We start from the raw sequence: 22,634 nt of genomic DNA on the forward strand, positions 1-22,634 counted from the left end.
GGACTTGCAAGGCAGTCTCTGAGAATCAGACAAGACTGAAGGGAAAGCGGTGGCGGTGAGAATCCAAAGAGTTTGCAGACTGGCAAAATAAAAGGTAGCTATAGGAAGCATCAGTTTATACATACATTTTATTGACAATTTTAAATACAGCAGTAAAAACTAAACTCAGAAAATAATAAAGAATTAAAAAGTGCCAAGAAAGTAAAAGGAAAGAAGACAAGGAAAAGGAAAGAGTGAAATAAAGAAAATACACCCAATTACCACTAAGTGTGATAATTCTTCTACCTCCTATAAAGTTACACATTGATATCTACGTCTTCATCTCATATCCCACACCCAAACCAATCCAAACCAACCATCCAAACCAAGGGGGAAATTCAGCAGGCAAATGCCACCTTTGGCTGGCCCCCAGGAGTGGGGAGGGAATGGAGATTTTGCAGTATCCTTCCCCCAGGAGTGGGGAGGGAATGGAGATTTTGCAGTATCCTTCCCCCAGGAGTGGGGAGGGAATGGAGATTTTGCAGTATCCTTCCCCCCCAGGGGTGGGGAGGGAATGGAGATTTTACAGTATCCTTCCCCCAAGAGTGGGGAGGGAAGGAGGATTTTGCAATATCCTTCCCCCAGGAGTGGGGAGTGAATGGGGATTTTTCAGCATCCTTCCCCTGCCACGCCCACCAAGCCACGTCCACAGAACCGGTAGTTTAAAAAATTGAATTTCACCACTGATCTAAACCATCCGAGCGCTGCCGACCTTTCTTCCCGGGTTCCTCCCAAGGAAAGGGAAGAATGGCCTCCGCTCGGTAGGTGGCGCTATGACGGCCGAGCCGCAGCGCTCTCTCTTCTCCGGATTTGGACTTGCCTCTCCTCGGCACCGCATCATGCGGGCTTGGCCGGCCCCTCGCGAGGAGCCGGAACGCCGCTGCCGCTGCCGCTATTCCAGCCGCCAGACCCCGGACTCCCGCGGGGCCGCCGTCGCCATGAGGCGCTGAGAACCGCGGCCCGCAGGAAAGCCCGGGAGGCCGCTCCGCCGCCGAGCAAGCCGTCAAAGCCAAGAGTCGAACCTCGCCTGGCCGCTCGCTCGCTCGCTCCCTCTCCCACCCGCGGCCCGTCCGAGACCATGTAAACCGGAGACCGGCTAAAGCCCGAAGGCCGACCCCGAAGAGCGGGGAGGGCGCCGGAGCTGCTGGCTCGGGAAGGCCCGGAGCGCGCGTGGGTTGGGAGGGGGGGAAGAACATGGCGGCGTCTAATCTCCTAAAGGTGAGAAGAGGGAGCGAGGCGGGGACCCCTTCGCGCCGCTTGGCCCGTCCGGCCACTAGCTCCGGCCCCGGCTCTGAAGGAGCTCAGGAGAGGAAAGAGAGGGAGGGCCGTCAGGAAAGGGAGGAGTGGCGGAGGGAGTCCTAATCAGTGAGGCTGGAAGGACGGGCGGAGAGGGGGAGGGTGTTGTATATGCGTGACCCGCGCCAGGCTTTAACTTCCCGCCGTCCCGTGAAGTGAGCAACCTTCGTGGTTCACCCCAACACCCTCAAGCCAGAAGCCACGGTTGGCTAGAAAGAGCGGAGCCCCCCACCCTTTTTTTTTAGCCAACCGTGTCCGGAGAGGAGGAACCCCGACCTAGAGGTCTGATCTGACCCCGTGTGGGTGTAGAAAGAGAGAGTGAGGGACCGGGGTTCATGTCAACTCGCGAAACCCGAGATTATTGCCTGAATGGACTCGGTTACATCACCATATAAACCATCGGAACTGGCTGGGTGTGTGTGAGTTGTGGTACCTCTTAATAATAAAGCAAATTAGCCGGCTGGAATGTCACTGGGTATCTTTGTGGGCTACGCTCAACCCCTGTAATAATGGTTTATGGATGGGAGTGCTGTTATTATTACTCTTGCTAGTCTAGATTATTAGTCTAGGTTATTATTAGTTCTTTTATGATAGGTAGGTAGGTACATAGATTAGATAGTGATAGATTAGATAGAGAGAGGGGGAATAGATAGATAGATAGATAGATGATAGATAGATAGATAGATAGATGATAGATAGATAGATAGATAGATAGATAGATAGATGATGCATAAATGCATAGATAGATAGAGATAGAATAGAGATAGATAGTTTAGATAGTGATGGATTAGATAGAGGGGGAGTAGATAGATAGATAGATAGATAGATAGATAGATAGATAGATAGATAGATAGATAGATAGATAGATAGATAGATAGATAGATAGATAGATAGATAGATAGATAGATAGATAGATAGATAGATAGATAGATAGATAGATGATAGATAGATAGATAGATGATAGATGATAGATAGATATAGAATAAAGATATATAGTTTAGATAGTGATAGATTAGATGATAGATAGATAGATAGATAGATAGATAGATAGATAGATAGATAGATAGATAGAATAGATAGGTACACAGATATAGAATAGATAAGAGATAGAATAGAGATAGATAGATAGATAGATAGATAGATAGATAGATAGATGATAGATAGATATAGAATAGAGATAGATAGTTTAGATAGTGATAGATTAGATAGATAGAATAGATAGGTACACAGACATAGAATAGATAAGAGATAGAATAGAGATAGATAGATAGATAGATAGATAGATGATAGATAGATAGATAGATAGATAGATAGATAGATAGATAGATAGATAGATGATGGATGATAGATAGATAGATAGATAGATAGATAGATAGATAGATAGATATGGATACATAGATAGGGATAGGATAGGATACATAGCTAAAACTCATCATGCCTCCTGTTTTCACCACAACTCTGCCAAGTGGGTTGGGCTGAGGAGGGAGAGTGACTGTCCCAAAGTGTTAAAGGGGGGGGGAGCATGGTTGTGCTTACCGTTTGTGTTGTGTGACTGCAAATATGAATGGCAATATGTTCTGAGGGGCTTTGGTTGGTATCTCCTGGATCAAATTTTCTTCTGCTTGGTTATCCTTAACTGTAGACAGTGGTCTGCTTGACAATAAACTTTGTCACTTTGTCCCAAAAAAATAAACCCAAAGCCATTTGTTTCCGTAGTGCATATTCCTGAAAAGTACTGCATATTCCTGCATACTCTGAAAAGTGCGATGAAATAATTTACTTGATAATGTGTTCTTATGTTTCAAATATTAAATATGTTTATGCTTCATTAAATAGACATAGAATAAAAGTGTAGATCTATAGGGGAACTCTAACATCATGTAAGGAAGGAAAGAGGGGACAAATATATGTTTCAGAGTGTTGCAGAAAATCATGAGACTCAGACCTCGAAATCACACAGAAATGTAACATGTTAGCATTGATTGGTTACATGATTTATAGCCCCCTGTTGCTATGCTAAAGGGGCTAAATATCTTGCCCCCTCTCGTTGATCGAAGTCACAGGTGTCTTTCAAAAAAGCGCCTAAGTTTCCAGCAGTACGTTTATGGTTAATCATATGGGTGAACTTGAGGTTTGGCATTTTCCATTTTCTTATTCTTCTACACATCTAATAGCAGTCTTTTATATCCTTCTTTATGTCCTGCCTCAAGAGAATTTAGAAATATATTTATTGAGAGTAAAGTTAGAGAGATTTCTGGTGCAGATATTTTTTGTCAGTGTTGAGCATGGCTAGTAGCTTAAATTTAATGTTCTTCAAAATTGGGAACATAGTTGAAATGTTTCCCATCTCTCTAATATGCTTTAACAGATCTTCACTTATTTTAATGTGTTTGTATATTGTGTGCAATGATTGATAGTAATCTACTTCCATTAATCAAATATTTCTTGCTCATAATAATTGAGTAATTTATTTCATAAAAATAGGCATATTACATATATCCAAAATAAAAATGTATATGAACTAAATGTTTTAAAATAACTAGTAGTAGACAAAATTACATTATGCTTCCATTTATTCTGTTCTACCTTATGCTACTACTTGTTTCATCTAGCTCAGATTAGTCTTGAATTCTCTGAACAGTTCACACAATACTGCAAGGTTAAAATTTGGTGGGCTAGTTTATGGCTCAGTCTGCATTAAATTTTAGAGCTAGAGCAAGCACTTATGAAAGTTTCCTAATATATATTTAAACTAATAATAAACATAAGGCCATTTCTAAGATTTAATAATGGAAGACAATTACAATATGATTTTAATGAAAATTTTAGATGTTCAGGAATATCAAACTGCAACTGTTCCAGAATGCAGCAGCTGACTATGTATCTGGTTCTAAACATTGGGAGCATGTAACACTGATTATATTCTAGCTGCCAATTGGTTTTCGGATGCTGTACCAAGCCCTTCGTGGTTTGGTACCTATTTAGAGCAGGGGTGTCAAACTCACGTCACAGCGGTGCCACATGACATATCGGGACTTCCCCCCTTCGCTAAAACGGGCATGGGCATGGCCAGCACGTGACGCGTCCACCCCATGGATCGGGAGTTTGACAGCCCGATTTAGAGGATCTCCTGCTTCAGTGACTCTATCTGCTAGATCTTGAAGGAAGAGGCTATTTGTAACCCATACTTCTGAGATATGAGGGGTCCCAAAGTTAGAAGGTGTTAGTACTCTGAAAAGGCCTTTCTCTGAAGATTTAATTCTCCCTCCCCCTACTGGTTTTAGGAAAAGGCTAAAAACTATTACTTCTATAAATAAGCATTTCTCTACCTTTTATTTTCAGTTTTTATTTGCTAGTCTGTCTTTATGTTGGGTGTTTTATGATGTTTATGTTTTCTTATCCTGTATTCTCTGTAAGTCACAAAAAGTCTTTAGATTTTATGATGGAATATAACTTTCCTAAATAAATATAATAAGATTTATATCCTATTTCAATATTAATATTTTACTGTATAAATAATTGATACAATTTATATGAAATGGTGGCTGTATGGAAGTACATTTGTTTTAAAATTATTCACTAACAACATTTTCAGCCTTAAAAAGAAATTTATATAAATGCTAGAAGGGCAGAAACTTATTTTTAATTATTAAATAAATTTTGAAATTTATTTTAAAAATGAGAATCTCGGAAATAGATAGAAAGGAGTAATAAGAAATAGTACATAATTAAACTAAAGTCAAATGTTAAAAAGGATCCATACAAAAATTTGGACTATATGAATATTTAAATATATATGATATTAATCTATCCATTGAAGGTTAGCCACATAAAAATTCAGTCAATATTTTTCAATCAAGGTCTGCTGAGCCTTATTGTTTGCAATTTTATTTGTAAATAAACCGCATACATTCATATGGCTCTTATTGTATTATTGTCCTGTTCATATTCTTGTAAATATTCTTGTAAATCTAATCTGATGCATGATGAATCTTCGTGAAATGCATTAACGTCTCAACATTTCTAGTGTTTATGAATAGAATGGATGTGCTTGGAGATGCCAATGTTATGCGGCTTGGCCATCTGTGTAAATATTGCGTGGTTCTGGCTTCTAATCTGGTGGGAGGGGAACCAAATGGATTTTGAGAATTTATCTTCATAATATTTCAGATTATATGGAAATAGAAGCCTACCCATAGTTGCTTCTTCTAGGTTTTTGAGTGTCTTTGTCCTGGCTTGCTTACTAAAACTATTAAAATGTAAAAGCGTGCAAAGTGAAATTAAATTAATACCATTCCTGGCACTTATCCAGCTGGTAGAAGGATCCTAAACCACAGATTCTTAGCCTTATACGAGAATGAAAGCAACATGAATTATGGTTCTCCATAGATGTATTAAGATTCACACATCGCGTTGGGCCTGGCTTATTAACCATGGTTTTAGAACAACTTACTTTTGACATGATTTATACAACACATTAAGCCAAAGTTAAAAGAAGTCATGCTATGGCTTAATGCAGTTTGTAGGAGAACTGCTTTAGGTGCTCGGGAGTTTTAAGTGAGCAGGCCTCCCTAACATTAATTTTATGGATTAACTTTCATACATTAATTCCTTGTACATTGTGTTTCAAAATGGCCTACACTTATATTAAAAGTGGCTTTAAGAAATAATCATGTTGAATTATCTGAATTTACAAATTTTGTTAGCTATACATAACTCAGTCTAGATAAATTTTTACTATTTATGAAGTGCCAAACATTAGTTTCCCACTCTGTTCAATAAGAAATAGATTGAAGATCTATTTTGATTAGTGTTTCGCTATAAGACATAAACCCCTCCCAGGCAATATTTATTTTTACAGGTTTTTTAACATTGACTCCTTGCAAGGCTTTTACTTTGTTATTACAGTGAACAGCCTGATTTGTTGGATCAAACCACTTAGTTTATCTACTGTGATTAGTGAAAAAAAGTTGGCTGCTGATACTAATTAAGTCTTCTTTCTGGAGGAATGTTGAGTTCATCAACCCCCTCCTTCCTCCTCAGTTTGTTGAGCTCTGATCCCAGCTACTGCCCTGTCCCTTCCTTCCTTCGTCTCCTTCATATTTTCGCCATCATTTAGTTCTTGTACCCTTCTTTCTAGTCAAGGAAGCAGTGTGTGTGTGTGTGTGTGTGTGTGTGTGTGTGTGTGTTCGTTCATAACATCATTAGATTTGTTTGAAATTCCAGAGTGTAAATTAAAATATAATATTCTTATGGCTAACATGCATTGGCTGCATTTTTATAAATATTTTTTTTTGAGAATAAAATCCTTAGTGGAATCAACAGGTACATGCTGTGACATCTTTTCTCCCCCTTTTGTGCAGCTTCATACAGGTGGTACTGCTGGAATATCACTTGTCCCGGTTCCTTTGTAGCTGTATTATCTATACAGCCCCTTGTTTCTTTGCTTTATTTGTGTGTCCAGTGGGTCCTGCAAACTAAACAGCTGTTGTACTTCACCTGCCATCCAAGATTCCTAACTTCCAAGATTTAAAAGGGAGAAGAAAGCGAGCAGAAACACATTTCTAAAAATTGGGCTGATACAAATTCCTTGATTATAGCACCTCTTCTTATCTCCTTGCAGTAGAGCTACACTAGTGAAACAACTTTCAACTGCCAAGTTTGCCAGTGTGCTAAGCCATTAGGAAACCTGTTTAATATCTTATGTGAACTCAATTATTTTGGTTAGCAGACTTTGCATTATAATTTAAGTATGTTTTACAAACACATCCAATTGTGATTATTCAGTAAAACTGTAGTAAGCCATATTATTGGTGTGAAATGTTGAACTGATCACACTGTGGAAAGATGGTTTGTAGTGCGCATTGTGGTTATATTCAATGATCTTTGGAATTATTTTTCATCTTCATTCATGCTCTAAACTCATAGAATAAATTATTTCTAGAAATAAGCACGTCCTCACTGTAATGTAGTAAACTTTTTCTTGAGAGGTAAAAATCCAGTAGTATTAGTAAAGTTCTTGGCAATAATGATGACATAACATGGCTATATGGAAGAAATAGCATAAAATGTAAAAATCTTCCATTATATTAATTTAGCTAAATAGTAGTCTTAGTGTTTATGGTATATGATCTGCCGACAGTACTCAAAATATGGTAACATTTCTTAAGCTTTGTGACAGTTTATGACTGATTATGTTCATTTCAATTATTGATATTTAATTAGCAGTCCTGTATCTTATTTGCTAATGTCTCTTTTCTTGAAAAAAATTCAAGTTGAGCAATGAGATTCTGTTCAGAATCAGATATCATGAAAATGTTGAAACCAAGTGAGGAAAGAAAGGCACGGTCTATAAAAGTACTTTATAAAGAGAATAGTGGAAATCTTGCTTACTAAGTTAGAAATCTTGTGGGCTTTCTTTTTGTTAGCGTACAATGGAACAAGTTGGTGGAAATTTGTTACATAGGTACAGTAGTGTTTACCTGCATTTGCACAAAGAATCTAAGCCATGGGTTGCTTAGCTGTAGTGTACTTAATAGCTTATAATGGCTTTGTGTAAATACCTGCAAAGGTAAAAAGGGTTAGGCAACAAAACATTCTATCATTAGAACCCCAGTCAAAAATGTTGTCAAAATAGCAAGGGATTTGTTCGTCTAAATTTTGTAAAATTAATTGATCTCATGAAGATATTCTTTGTCTTAGATATTTATATTACTTATCTGTTAAATAGATTTCTATGGCCACCCAACCCACACATGGTGACTCTCAACAGGATTAAGAAAATAATAATTCAGACCAGGGACGTGCAGTCAGGGGAGGCAGGGGAGGCAGAGCCTCACCTCTCATCATGAAATAATAATATATAGTAATAATATCCACAAGGGAGTTTCATATATATAAGAGGAAGAGGAGGGAGGAGGAGGAGAGCGCGCGGGGCGGTGCCAGCTGGGCAACCGGTGGAGGCAGGAGGGTTCTCAGAAGCGCCAATAACCTTCCTGCCTCCGCTGTACTTTGCTCGCTCCTTGCGACTGCAATAGACGTCCAGAAGTGGCAGGGGCTTGATGACGTTGCCGCAGCTGCCATGCACGGACGGACGGAAGTAGCCAGAGTGGCGCTGAGGTAGTCTGGCGGACGAGCGACGGAGGATCAGGCTGCCTGATCCTCCATCGCTCGCTTGCTCGTTCTTTCGTCCGCCCGGACCCCTCGGCGCCACTCTGGTTACTTCCGTCCGGCCGCGCCCAGCAGCGATGTCGGCGACGTCATGAAGACGAAGTGGCTTGGAGGCGAAGTGCTTTTCAGTGCTTTTCTGTGTGTCTGGCATTTAGGTAGATAGCCGGATGTCCTAAACGGCAGACGCACAGAAAAGCAGCTGCTGTTGGGGATCGCGGAGCGCAAGCCGGCGGAGCGCGCTCAGGAAGGCGGTGAATGGGATCACGTGTGCTGGAGGCTGAGGCAGCCTCAGCCTCCAGCACACATGGTCCCATTCCCCACCTTCCTGATGACGTTACCAGCCTCACCAGCCATAAACTTCACCGCACGTCACTGATTCAGACACTGTGTTCTTAATTTGAATGTTCCTGGTGGACCTTCTCTGTCACATTAAAGGAATTGCCATGATGATAATTGTAGAGAGTCAGCATTCCTGATATGATCATGTGTTGCTTTTGAAGGAGTATTTGTGGGACAGAATCAGGTAAAAGACCAAGAAGGATGGTCATATATGTAGAAGCAAACCCATAAATACAATAAGTGTAACTTGTCATTATTATATCTGAACATCTTACCTTTGTGTGTGTTTTCAATTATGAATGTCTCTTGAATTTTTTCTTAAACCGAAAGTTTTTTTTTTTAAAAAAGTAATCCACAAAGAACAACAAGTAAAGAAAAACATGAGAGGAGCAAATGGTTAGAAATATGTAGCAAGTTCCATATTTTTAGAAGCAGGTTTATAATGAAATGGTAATAATATTTGATATCACTGATTATTTTTGTATAATTAATTAGGTACTATTTTTGAATCTAAAATTTCAATAGAATAGCAACATCTTGCAGCAACTTTTAATCAGCTATATAAAATGTATTTTCCTTTTCACCGTATATTTTGATATGGAGATAGCAGTTTTTCAGATGCATAGACTAGATTGAGAACAATTCGACATGAGGTCCTTTTGTGCTTATATGGATCCAGAATCATTGATTGCAAAATATTGTTAATATGTATATTTGATTCATATAAAAATGGTAGATTCCTAGTACTGTACTTTGTAGTATAGACCATTATCTAGATTACAATGGTGTTTTAAGTCTGTTTCTTTTAACAGTGTTTCATTATGATTTAATAATATATCCCCTGGATAATCCAATTTTACATAATTGATGAATCATGAGCTATTCATTCAGAAGAAATGGGAACTAATTTTCTTACATGATACTTTAAAACAGTTGCATTTATCATATTTGAAATATGAAGCTTTTTATTGTTACTCATGTGTTTCATGCTATTTATTGTTACTCGTGTATTTTACACCCACACAATCACCCATATACACATACTATATATGCTTGTTTGGAAACAAGTCCCACTGGGAAAACTTCTGAATATGGTTGAGGTGTAACATTAACTTCTATTCAACTAAAGTCTCTCTTTCTCTCTCTCTCTCTTTAAAGAATAAAGGGTCACTTCAGTTTGAAGACAAATGGGATTTTATGCGCCCAATTGTTTTGAAGCTTTTACGCCAGGAATCTGTTACTAAACAACAATGGTTTGATCTATTTTCGTAAGTAACTTCTGAAGTGTCTATTTCTTGGAATAGAAAAATATTTATGTATTATTTATTTGTTCTGCAGTGTCTTATCAGAGCAGTTCAAAGGAAGACACTGTGATGGATTTCTCACGGGAACTTGTTTTAAATACTTCTGTGCTGACTATTAAGGGCTGTTGAAGATCTTACATTTACAGTCAAAGCAATTAAAATGAGGCATATACTAAAAGGCATAATCTAGGGGAAAAAGACAGCCTGTTAACATATAGGATATTAACTTTTGCATCTTTAGCTTCATTTGTCAAAAGAACTTTGGTTTAGGCTGCTTGGGTTTTTATCTGCAAATAAAAAACATGAGAATCTGATGGCTTCTTTAATTAATTGAACTTTCAAGCATTAATAGAGAATTTCCATATTCATTTATTCTAATATGTGTATTACATTTCAAGAAGATAATATTGTTTTCTCCTTTCCCCCACCTTTAGTTATGATCAGCATAGTATTGTTGGACCCAAATTGTTGGGGGCAATATGATGACACTATAAAACTGCTTAGAGAGGGCTGTAAAGCACTGTAAAGCGGTATATAAGTCTAAGTCTTAAGTGCTATTGCTATTTAGTTAGGTTTTTTTTGGGGGGGGGTCTGCATTTTTCATGCCCACACGTAAGCAATTTATTATACAACACCTAAAATAAATTGAGAAGTTATTTTAACTTGATTTGATTTGCATGTTTTCTAGAGATGTCCATGGAGTTTGTTTGTGGGATGATAAAGGCCCAGCGAAAATACATCAGGCCTTGAAAGAAGATATCCTTGATTTTATTAAGCAAGCACAAGCGGTAAATTAAACATAATTATCAAGTATTTTTAAACAATATATTTTTGTTAGATTTTACATCCACCTTTGATTTAAGAATTCAAACATCTCACTCAAATGCCTCTTGATAGAATACTGTGTATTATGCAAACAAAAAAGTCAGTACTGTAACATCTAAACTGTAGTTTGGACTCAAACCAAATTAGTCACTGTAAAATCAGTATAAATATTTGTCGATTAATCAGTGCTCAATTAAAATAACAGGAGTTAAGTGTGGGTAGTTTAGTGTATACATGTATACTTAGATTAGTTTCCTTACATATTTCATCTATCTATCTATCTATCTATCTATCTATCTATCTATCTATCTATCTATCTATCATCTATCTATCTCAATATTAATCATTGTACAGCCATCACCCATGTTTGCTTGAGTCTAAGTCTCCAAAATACAATTAAGACTAATCTCTGAACCAAACATTCTGATTGTGCTATGTGTGTGTTTTGCATGGAAAACTGTGCACCTCTATTTTTCTGAAGAGTTCTTGATAATGCTTCTATGTCAATCAAATCTCATTTTAAAACTCAAATATTAAAGAACCACATTTTATTGTTTCTTCTTCATTTATATTCAGCAGCTCTTTACACATTTTGATACCCATTCTCAGTTCATTTATGTTCCCTGTTTAGAAAGCAGTCTGTGAAAACATATTATTAAAGGCATGCATTTTGTTTGGTTAAAACTATAATTTTCTATTCAGCTGCACTTGGAGTAAGTACAGCTAAGCATCAAATATTCTCAGAACATATTTCCAAATAAGCATGCCTAGTATCATGCCGTACAGTAAATGATTCACAGTTTTGAATACTTTTCAGATTATTCCTTCAGTGGCTTGGTAACTTCTAAGGCTTAGGCATAAGAAGCTGGCATCTTAAGCTCTCTTTTATCTTCTTGATGTTTTTCTTTAGCAGTTGTTTCCTTAATTTCAGGCACATTTTCTAAAAATATATGTTGTCATGTTGATATTTGTGTGTTTGTGCGTGTATACACTCACACACACATGATGACTTTAAACCTCAATATCTAAAATGAAATGAGTGGGAGCGTAATGTCCATTTGTTCATGAAGTGGAAATTCTTTGTAAATGTATTTATATTTGCCTTTCTCTTGCTTTCAGAGGGTGCTGAGCCACCAAGACGATACTGCATTACTGAAAGCCTATATTGTAGAATGGCGTAAATTCTTCACACAATGTGATATCTTACCCAAGCCATTTTGTCAGTTAGAGATTACTCTCATGGGTAAACAAGGCAGCAATAAAAAATCCAATGTAGAAGACAGTATTGTACGGAAGGTAAGTGCTGGGTTTCGTTGTAGCCTTTTTTTCAAGCAGAAGAATGAAATACTATACCACTAATCCGTAGGTCTTTTGGGGAACCGATGAGATAGGACTAAAGAATATGCAAAGTTTGATTCATCCAGAATAAATCCTACATGAAGATTTTTTTTAAAAAAAAGTAAAAGTAAATAGTAGGAAATGGGAAACGTTAAGTCGGATATAACAAACCTGAGGTTATTTTTAGTAAGTAACTTATTTTTAATGCTTTTGAATTTTATCTATGTCAAGGGCAAATTTCAAATTCACATCTTTTTTTGTTTTCAGAAATGAGTAATTTTATTCAGAGTCTTTACCTCCAGGGTCACTGAATACTAATTGTGCCCTCTGCTTATAAATGCAGACTCAGTTTTAAGTTATTGAACCATAGACCTCATAGCCATGGTACCCTTTAATTTTTAAAAAATCATTTTTTTTCTCTTTTCTCCCTCCTGGTTGAGAGATTTAATACAATTTATTTTAAATCTGCTAGATCCTTTAAACCTAAAAATAAAATAAAAGTTATGTTTTGTGTTTTAGTGATTGGTCCATCATATTTGCTGTTTTAATTATTATTGTATTTTTAGCTCATGCTAGATACCTGGAATGAGTCCATATTTTCAAACATAAAAACTCGCCTTCAAGACAGTGCAATGAAGTTGGTCCATGCTGAACGGTTAGGAGAAGCATTTGACTCTCAACTTGTCATTGGTGTTAGAGAATCTTACGGTATGCCTTGTTATGTAAGATTATTACATTATTTATGAAAATTGTTCTAGCATTCTTCAAACACTACCGTGTTTCTCCAAAAATAAGACAAGGTTTTATTTTCTTTTGACTCACAAAATATGGCTTGGGCCTTATTATCAGGGGAGGGCTGATTGTTTTGGGGTTGCTGGGTGACTGCTCTCTTGCGAGCGGGCTCCCGAAGATCCAGGCACAGTCTTAGGGTCGAACAGCTGTGTTGTGCTGTCGCAGCAGCGCAACACAGCAGCCATGAAGTGACCACGCTCACGAGCAGCCGCCTGGCAAACCCCCATTCCAGCTGGACACAGTGCCATTCACTGACCTAGGGGTATCGCCTTTGGAATGCTCCTAGGTCCGTGAATGGGGCTCTGCACGGCTGGAGAGGGGGGTTGCGCGAGTGGCTGTTCCGCTCCCTGCTCACGTGCCTCACAGCCTCACAATGCCCTTGCCCAACTCTCCCTGCAGAGCCAGGGCACCTCCGTTGCTGCCACCCTCTGTCGCCGCCGTCATCCCTGCATGGCTTTTTCTGCAGCTTCCAAACCATGGAGGTAGGATACTGAGTCCTCCAGCAGTGGCTGCTCTGGGAGTATGCTCTATGGTTGTGGGCCGGCTGCTGGCTTGGTGCCTTCGGGATACCTCTAGGTTGGTGAGCGGCACTCTGCCTGGCTGGAGGCCGGGGTTGTCCAGGGGGCTTATTTTGGGGGGAGGACTTGTATTTTTGCCCACCTGAAAATTGTGGCATTGCCTTATTTTCAGGACATGTCATATTTTCGGGGAAACATGGTAGTAAAAAGATTGCTGGCAAGCATGCTTAACAGACGAACATGTATCTTTATAATTTTTTTAGAAATGCTTAGGAATAATACATATGTACAAACGTGTGTGTGCATAATGATTTAGGTCAGGGGTGGCGAACAAGTTCGACAAAAAGAGCCAAAATTTTAAACTGTGAGAGTCAGAGAGCCACACCACGCAGTGACCTGCCAAAACAGACCCGGAAGCAATGTTCCCTCTAATTTTTTTTCGATGTGAGCAGAAAAGTATAGTGTTTGAGCGGCACATTTTCATGCCTGAGCACCCGAATTTTTTTCACAGATGTCACCTAAGACAACAACGAAATCAGTATTATTTGAAACTCAAAGTTATGTTTCTTCAAGGTACCCGCTTAATTCAAAGTGTTATATAATATCAGTATCACTTAACAACGCTCCTGCTTAGCAACCAAAATGTTGGCTCAGAAACTCTGGCATTTGAAGCACGCAACTCTTAAAGCTGTCAAGTTACAAGACCCTTGCACCCCTAACCCTTTAGGGAAAAAAACCCCCAGGGGTCTTCAAACCTGACAGCTTTAACACTTGTGGACTTCAACTCCCAGAATTCCTCCTCCAGTCATGTTGCAGCGACGTCATCTGCGTGGATCTGCTCCATCTTTGCTTTCTTCATTGTGGGCAGGGCTTCTGCTGAAGATGCCGACGAGTACGAGTTGCCACCAGAATAACTGCTGCTACCTCCTCCTCCTCCAACAGAATCACCAGATTTGCTCCTGAGCTCAGCGCTGGGTTACCTCTGCCCCCTCCCCCTCCTCCGTGCTTTTGAGGAGCCATGAGGCTTTTTTCCCCCCTGCTCCACCCCCCCCCCGCCTTCCTACTGTCTCCCGCAGCCTCATGGCTCTTCAAAAGCATGGCGGAGGAGGAGGAGGGGGCAGGCAGGGGTAACCCAGCGCTGACTGAGCTCAGCTGCTCCGAGCGGAGGGGAGGCGCCGCTGCCACGCGCGGAGATGCCGGCTGGAGCTTTGGCGGCTTCATCTCAGCCGCAGCGCCGGGCGGCAAATCCGGCAGTGCTGCCTGTTAGAGGAGGATGAGGAGGAGGTGGCAGCAGTTCTTCCGGTGGCGGTGGGGGCTTTGGGGCTTCACAACTAGCCTCAGTCGCCCCGTGCTCCTCAAAGCAAGTCTGGGGAAGTCCTTTGCAGGCGGCCCGTTCTAGCTGCCTGCAAAGGACCTCCCCAGCTTCCGAAAGGGAGCGCGCGATCCGAGCCACAGTATACTAAATAATGATAAGAGGCAAAGAGCCTCATTTATTTTGGCCGCGAGCCGCGTGTTCGCCACCCCTGATTTAGGTCATTGCAATAAAAGTAAATTAGTTTTTTAAATACCAATTTAATGCTTAAAGTTAGAACTTTAAGTCTCCATGTGAAGTTGAAATGATCAGGAAACTGCAGGGCTTTTCACATTCTTTAAATTTTGTCTTTTCTCAACTGGTAAATAAGGATTTACATCAAACACCTCATTTTTTTTAAAATTACCACATTATTGCTTTTTGCATAGGAAAAGCTACGAAATGGAAGTTAAAAAAAAAATCATGGTCTGGGAATATGAATTAATTTAAGATGGTAGCTATGAATGTAATGATGTCAGTCCAAAAACTTTCAGCTTACCTTCTGAATTTAAAACATCAAGAACAGACTCTCCAAAATAGATTTTATTTTTCCCCAAATTGCTTGACAACCATTTTGTCAAGCAGCAATTTTATATTCAAATTATTATAGTTTATAAGTATAAGTATAATCTTTATTGTCATTGTACTTAAATACAACGAAATTGGTTAAAAATGTCCAACTCCTGTTGCCATTGTCTTAAGAAGGTTAAGTATATTTCTTAACCGGGATAAGAAGCAATTACTTTAATTTGATATTTCTTGTTACAGTTAATCTGTGTTCCAATCCTGATGATAAACTCCAGATTTATCGGGATAATTTTGAAAAAGCATACCTAGATTCAACAGAGAGATTTTATAGAACTCAAGCCCCATCGTATTTGCAGCAGAATGGCGTACAAAACTATATGAAATATGTAAGTGAGAAGGTGTTCTTTTGAAGAAGTCCGTTGGTTACATATTAATATTTTAAGCGATGATATTCTGTTTCTGCACAGGCAGATGCTAAATTAAAGGAAGAAGAAAAAAGAGCACTACGGTATTTAGAAACAAGGCGTGAATGTAACTCTGTAGAAGCAGTAAGTACTCTTTTAATAATACCAAGAATTAATATGCTAAAAGATTTAGTAAATTAAATCACTACTTATACAAGTCCGAACATACTCAACCTTGGTTTTTTTTTTAAGTCTAGTTATGGAATATCTGAATGCATTAACATAGTAACATATATCATGTGCAATTAAAAGCAGAAATTCCATAAGGTCAAAAATAGTTCTCGGTTGCAGAAGTTGACTCAAGATTATTATTGCTCTTTCCAAGCAGATTCTTCTGTTTCTAAAAGTGTAAATATACAGTTTCAGAACCATGAGCAAAATTGTGTTTGTAGTTCTTTGTTGAAATTGTTCTTTTAAGAAAACAATGCTGTGCATTGACTGATTTGTAAATATGAAAAAAATGTGACCTTCATAATAAAGATTGCACTGATTGTTACCTAATTGGGTAATGAACCATCTGCAAGCAAATAACCAAATTCAGAGAGCACTAAGAATTCCGTGATATACTAATATATATATTACCAGGACATGGTGGATATTAAATATATTAGGAAACTCCAGTCTTGGAATATCAGAAAGTACATTGTTTCACTTGCTTGATCTGCTGACTTAGATACCAAAGTTTTGATGCCACCTGTGTGGTTTGCCAGCTAAGACTTTCAGACTCTCTTTCAGATCTCAGAAGCTTAAGAATCACTATTTTATTTACCTCTGCAGATGTGTTATTAATAGTATTTTAATACTTCTCCATGGTCTTTAACATTCTCCTCTTTAGATATTGTATACATCCTGGGTGGGAGAGGAGGCTAGACTCATTGCTTTGTAATTCAGCATAAATTTTCCCATTCCATGCAAATGCATTGCAACAGTAGTATTCTGTGTACATTTGACTGTTAACTTCTTTCCCCCCAGCTTATGGAGTGCTGTGTGAATGCTTTGGTGACCTCCTTTAAAGAGACAATTTTAGCTGAATGCCAAGGCATGATCAAACGCAATGAAACGGAAAGTAAGTGAAGCTGTGAAAGTAAGAGAATATGTGTGTCCTCCTCTGGTCCCTACAGTTAGTTGGAGTTAAAATGGATTAGAATTCTTTTGTTATTAGAGACATAAGGAAAATACTACAGTACAGTTAAAAGTTATTCTCTTCCCTCTACCATTTTGGTTACATATGTTAATTTATAATGGAGTGCTATTTTCATTTTTGTCATTTCTTACAATCGGCCCTTCTGAGATGTTGGAACAGTTGATCTTTAAAATTGGTAGATAAAATAGATGGGTCTGGACACTCATTACTCTTATTGGTGAAATAAGGATTCAGTTGACTTATTCCTAGTCCATCTCTTTTATCACATATTTATTTAATGCTATTCTTTGTCCAATGTTGTTCTTGAACATGAGTTACTCTAGTAACATCTGGGAACGCAATTCCTTTCTAAACTCTTTATACTTACTCTATTATATATTTTCTCTCTTTATTTAAATATATTGGTTTCCTGTCTTGAGCACAAGGGTAGATCTGGTGGCCTAAATGGCCTCTTCCAACTCTATAATTTTAATCAGCCTTTCAGGATTACAAAGAATTTGCTGTTTAAATATACAAGTATGTCTTTAAGCCGTAGGAATCCTATTAAGCTATGCATCTTTTTGTCCAGGGCTTGTCTTGAAGCCATTTCCTCTGTATTATTTTCTTCTTTTTTAAAAAACAGAGCGAGCCAATTACAAAATTTGGGAAAATGAATTAGAGACACCTAATGTTTATGTTACAGTCCATAAATATACCCTATGATTACACAGTGTATTCTATGTAATAGGAAAACTGAAAGCTGTTCCTGATTTGAAATGGTTCTTATTAGTTCAGAGTGCATTTCTAATTTCCAGAGTGTAAGCTAGGCTTGGCATCTGACCTTAAAAATAAGTCTGGCTTCCTATCTTGACAGCAGTTGCTTGGCATTCACCCAGGGCTGAATATAGTAAGATATTATACCTTATGCAAATATATTGCTTTCGGCTCTCAAGGGGAATGAAATTTTATGGAAAGTGGCAACGATAAAGACAGCTTGGTGACCCAAATAGTCTTTGTTGCATAGTCCTATAAAAGGCGACTGGAAGTTGGTGCATAAAGCAGCATTTTCCACATAGCTCATTCTCTCTCTGAAGCTTGTCTTGAATAGTATAAGCCATTAAACATTCCCGGGAAAGCTAATTGGATATAATAAATAGGGCTGTGCAAAGCGGTTGCACTAATGCTATGCAGAGCAGTCTTTGAAGCATTAAGGCAGCCATATTTTTGGGAAGGCTCATGTGCCTGCATTGAAGGCTTTTTGTCCTGCCCGCATACGTAACTCTACCCACAAAGCATCTGTGCATGCACAAGCTGCCAGCACAAACTTTGAAGCAGCTTGGAGAGGGTCTAATCCACTCTTTAAAATTATTTGCATAGAATTCTTTGCATAGCCCCAAATTATTAGGAAGCATTGGGTCTGCTTCCTAATCCAAATGATTTAATCATGATTTGTCTTACATTTACCTGGCATAAATACATAATAACAATCCATAGCGAATTTGTTGAAAAAGCCAGCTCTTAGATATCTTCCTATGAAGGACTTTTTTTTAAAATGAGCTGGGAACTGGGTTTCTGGTTGCTGTCACTGACTTCCACATTAATTATAATATTATTAGAATTAAGCTGATTTATCCTTGAGAAACAATGCTGAGTCTCAGTTAAATTATTTGAACTAAATTCCTAAAACATAAAACTATATATGTCCTTGAAGTCATGGGTGACTTCAAGGACATATATAGTTTTCTTGGTACAGAAATAGTGGTATAGCTCCTGTGTTAATACAATACAATACAATACAATACAATACAATACAATACAATACAATACAATACAATACAATACAATACAATAGTAGAGTTGGAAGGGACCTTGGAGGTCTTCTAGTCCAACCCCCTGCCTAGGCAGGAAAACGTATACAGTTTCAGACAGATGGCTATCCAACATCTTCTTAAAGACTTCCAGTGTTGGGGCATTCACAACTTCTGGAGGCAAGCTGTTCCACTGATTAATTGTTCTAACTGTCAGGAAATTTCTCCTCAGTTCCTCTGTTCTTCTGGGCTCCTTTCCCAAATATCAACTAGGATTGATTCTGCTTAGCTTTTCAATATAAATCAAGGTGAAATTGATACTACCAATCAGGATAATTCTCTGTTAATCAGAAACAAAACCAGAAGTTAATATTTCGAATTCAGTTTTCAAATCTGCAAAATAATTTTCCTTCTTTTCCTTAGTCTCCTTTCTCTCTGTAAATTCTCTTTACAAAAAATATGTAGAGTATCTTTAGCAAATAACATATCCCATAACAGTTTATTATTTCATAAGGTTTTGAGGATCAAAGTCTGCTTTACTAGGTGTCCGGAATATAGTCCTAAAATGGATATACATTCGGTTATGTTGAATTGATTACTACAGAGATGGCATTTAATAAGAAACTTTGGTCTTCTTCTTTCCTGAAAAACTGAGTTATCAGTCCATTTCTCAGAAGCAGTCCTTTTCTCAGAAATTAGCTGAATACCAAATTTTCTTAGCATGTAATACAAGAATGTCTCTACCACTTCTAACCACTGTTAATGATCACTATCTCTTTACCATTTTGATTCCTTTTATAATTTCTCACCTTCCACTTACTATTTGTGTTTATGTGAGTATATTTGTATTATTTCTTCAGGCCTATATTCAAATGAGATGGATTGTAACTTATAAATCCTCATAGAGCAGTGGTTGTCAACCTGTGGGTCGGGACCCCTTTGGGGGTCCAACGACCCTTTCACAGGGATCGCCTAAGACCATCAGCAAACACATATTTTCGAAAAAATACGGAAAACATAAAATAATTTTTATGGTTAGGAGTCACCACAACATGAGGAACTGTATTAAAGAGTCGCAGCGTTAGGAAGGTTGAGACCCATTGTCATAGAGTAACAAATACAATTGTCATTAAAGTGCCAGAAGATTCTTTTGTTCCTATATTATAAAAGACAGAGTAGAAATAGTCCTTGGGAAACAGGAATTTCTTAATACAATATATAGTTTCTAAAGGTTGTGATTTGTATTATTTTACATGTATTGCAGTGATGAAAGTGTTATGTGGGAAAAGAAAGGAAATTGGTTCAAGGAAAGCAAAGAGCATGATTTTCAAACCAAGTTCTAAGTTTGGCAGTCAGGAATTGCAGGAACCAGAAGCTTGGAACAAGCTCGCTATTTAATTTCAAATCAGACTTCCTAGAATTTTTTTCAATAGTTTGTCAAGTTCATTTAGAAAGTTAGGGCAACATGAAATCAACATTCTTAAAAGAGAAAGTATTATTTAAGTCAAATTCATTGCGAGGGACTTTTTATATAGTATTTTTGTCAACATTGAACACTTCTACAAATCTCCTTGCCTTGCTTAATTTGACAAGAGTAGTGTATAAAGAAGTATGCTACATAAAGAAAAGAAAGATGGACAAGTGAATTATTACTATGGATTTGACCTGTGACTCTTCAATATGTTTTGTCTTCAGAATTACATTTAATGTTTTCTTTGATGGATAAAGTTCCTAATGGAATAGAGCCTATGTTAAAAGATTTAGAAGAGCATATTGTTAATGCTGGATTAGCAGATATGGTAGCAGCTGCTGAAACTATTACTACTGTAAGTGAGCATTTTCTATTTTTATCCCTTATCTCATCTTAGAATGTTTGCTTGAAATACCAAGAATGTTTGGCAAAATAAAATCTTATATTGCTGAAATTAATGTGAAAAAAAATGACTGTTAAAGTCCACTAAATTAAATAGGAAAGTACCACAACTTCTTTAAAAATTAGAATGCAAAATCACAAAGGACTTCATCCATGGTTTGGAAGCTATGTTATCTGAATGAGACACTTTGACTTTCACTTCATATTGGAAAGCAGCCTATTTTATTTCTCTGGCTTGTTCTGAGAGCAACAAGCAGGAATCCTGGCTTTGAAACATTTTGTTCTATTTGTCTTTTTAAAAAAAGCTAACTATCACTTGAAAGCATCCTTGCTTGCAGGAGTAGCCAAGCTAACAAGTGGAACATAGTCATTAAAGTGAAGATTGGATGTAATGCCTTACAGTGCTCTCCTTCCTTTGCTTAGATGTTCCTACTGTGAAGCCAACCATTTGGCAGCTTCATCCAGTGATTCAACCAACATCAGTGTTGTCATCCATAAAGGAGGAGCAACCTTTGATTTTTTACTGTTTGTTCTTATAAAACAATTATTGCATCTGAATTAGCTGCTTAAATAGAACATCAGGTAGTTGAAATTGATAGTTAAAGTGGAATGTAATGAATCAGGACTTTTGTCCAAGAAACATATTTTTGTGGCAACTTCTTATGATTTTTTTTCTATTGATAAAAAGAGACAGGTTAAAAACCCGATGAAGATAATTCTATGTTTTGAGACAGCATTTTTATTTTTAATTTGCCATCACAGTTGCTTTATTCTGACAGAGCTGTTTAGCCAGAAACCTTCACAGGTGGTGCAGCTAATTTAATGAAGTTAAAGTAAAAAAAAACTTTTTCCTTACCCCCACAAATTTGGCTTAACATTCAGGCTGTCAAAGAGTCAACAAAAACTCTTAACACTATCGCGGTATCTTGCAACATCCTATGACTTTTAGGTATGTTTGGGTGTTCTGTTCTAAATCTGGATGGGTGGCAATTTGAATTGGGTAATCTGGTAGAGTGAGCCTGGTTCATGCTGATGCCATGTGGAATCGTGGCTAAAGAAAACAAGAAAATTGAAAACAAGTGGAAGAGTGTCCCTATTGGGTTGGCAGCTAGTAGGTTTTCTGGAGGCTAACTTGCACAAAGTGTGATTTTATGAGATACAAACTAGACCACAAGAAGAGCACTTGTACCTTATTGTACTATTCATGGGCTCATGACTGCTATATCAGAAATGCAGTTGAAAAAGGGAGGGTGATTTCACTTGATTATGATTGCTTGCTTTTTTTTTTCCTCCCCAGGCTCGGTATTTTATTATTTCTTTTGCTTTTCAATTTTAGGATTCTGAAAAATACGTAGAACAATTACTTACACTGTTTAATAGATTTAGCAAATTAGTTAAAGAAGCTTTTCAAGATGACCCAAGATTTCTTACTGCCAGAGATAAAGTAAGTCACCAGTTGGTTCTTGTTTCATTTTTTGATGATACATGTTTACATGTATTTGGTTTTTTAAAACAGAAAGTGACATATACATATTTTAAATAAGTATTAAAAAAACCAACATAGTTCTAGGCTACATAAACAGGGATAGAATCAAGATCACGTGAAGTGCTAATACCACTTTATAATGCCTTGATAAGGCCACACTTGGAATACTGCATTCAGTTTTGGTCTCCACGATGTAGAAAAGATGTGGAGACTCTAGAAAGAGTGCAGAGAAGAGCAACAAAGATGATTAGGGGACTGGAGGCTAAAACATATGAAGAACAGTTGCAGGAACTGGGTATGTCTAGTTTAATGAAAAGAAGGACTAAGGGAGACATGATAGCAGTGTTCCAATATCTCAGGTATTGGACAAAGAAGAGGGA

At 37.8% G+C, this 22,634-nt stretch overlaps 1 protein-coding gene across 2 annotated transcripts in view; it reads left to right on the forward strand.

The window, feature by feature from the left end:
• The first annotated feature begins 873 nt into the window (after window positions 1-873).
• Window positions 874-22,634, forward strand: part of CUL5 (cullin 5) — a 37,509-nt gene continuing 15,748 nt past the window's right edge. Inside the window, exons 1-10 of one of the 2 annotated variants that reach the window (XM_081952911.1) lie at window positions 874-1,257; window positions 10,003-10,112; window positions 10,837-10,936; window positions 12,093-12,269; window positions 12,878-13,019; window positions 15,741-15,886; window positions 15,968-16,048; window positions 16,937-17,030; window positions 20,591-20,721; window positions 22,105-22,212. In XM_081952911.1, coding sequence (XP_081809037.1) covers window positions 1,234-1,257; window positions 10,003-10,112; window positions 10,837-10,936; window positions 12,093-12,269; window positions 12,878-13,019; window positions 15,741-15,886; window positions 15,968-16,048; window positions 16,937-17,030; window positions 20,591-20,721; window positions 22,105-22,212 — 1,113 coding nt within the window. In that variant the 5' untranslated portion in view covers window positions 874-1,233. Of the gene's footprint in view, window positions 1,258-1,503; window positions 1,618-10,002; window positions 10,113-10,836; window positions 10,937-12,092; window positions 12,270-12,877; window positions 13,020-15,740; window positions 15,887-15,967; window positions 16,049-16,936; window positions 17,031-20,590; window positions 20,722-22,104; window positions 22,213-22,634 lie in introns of those variants that run through there. The other variant, XM_081952912.1, reaches the window with a different exon arrangement.

The sequence above is a fragment of the Natrix helvetica genome (assembly GCF_964273705.1).
Source record: "Natrix helvetica genome assembly, chromosome: 4".
Classification (NCBI taxonomy): Eukaryota; Metazoa; Chordata; class Lepidosauria; order Squamata; family Natricidae; genus Natrix; species Natrix helvetica.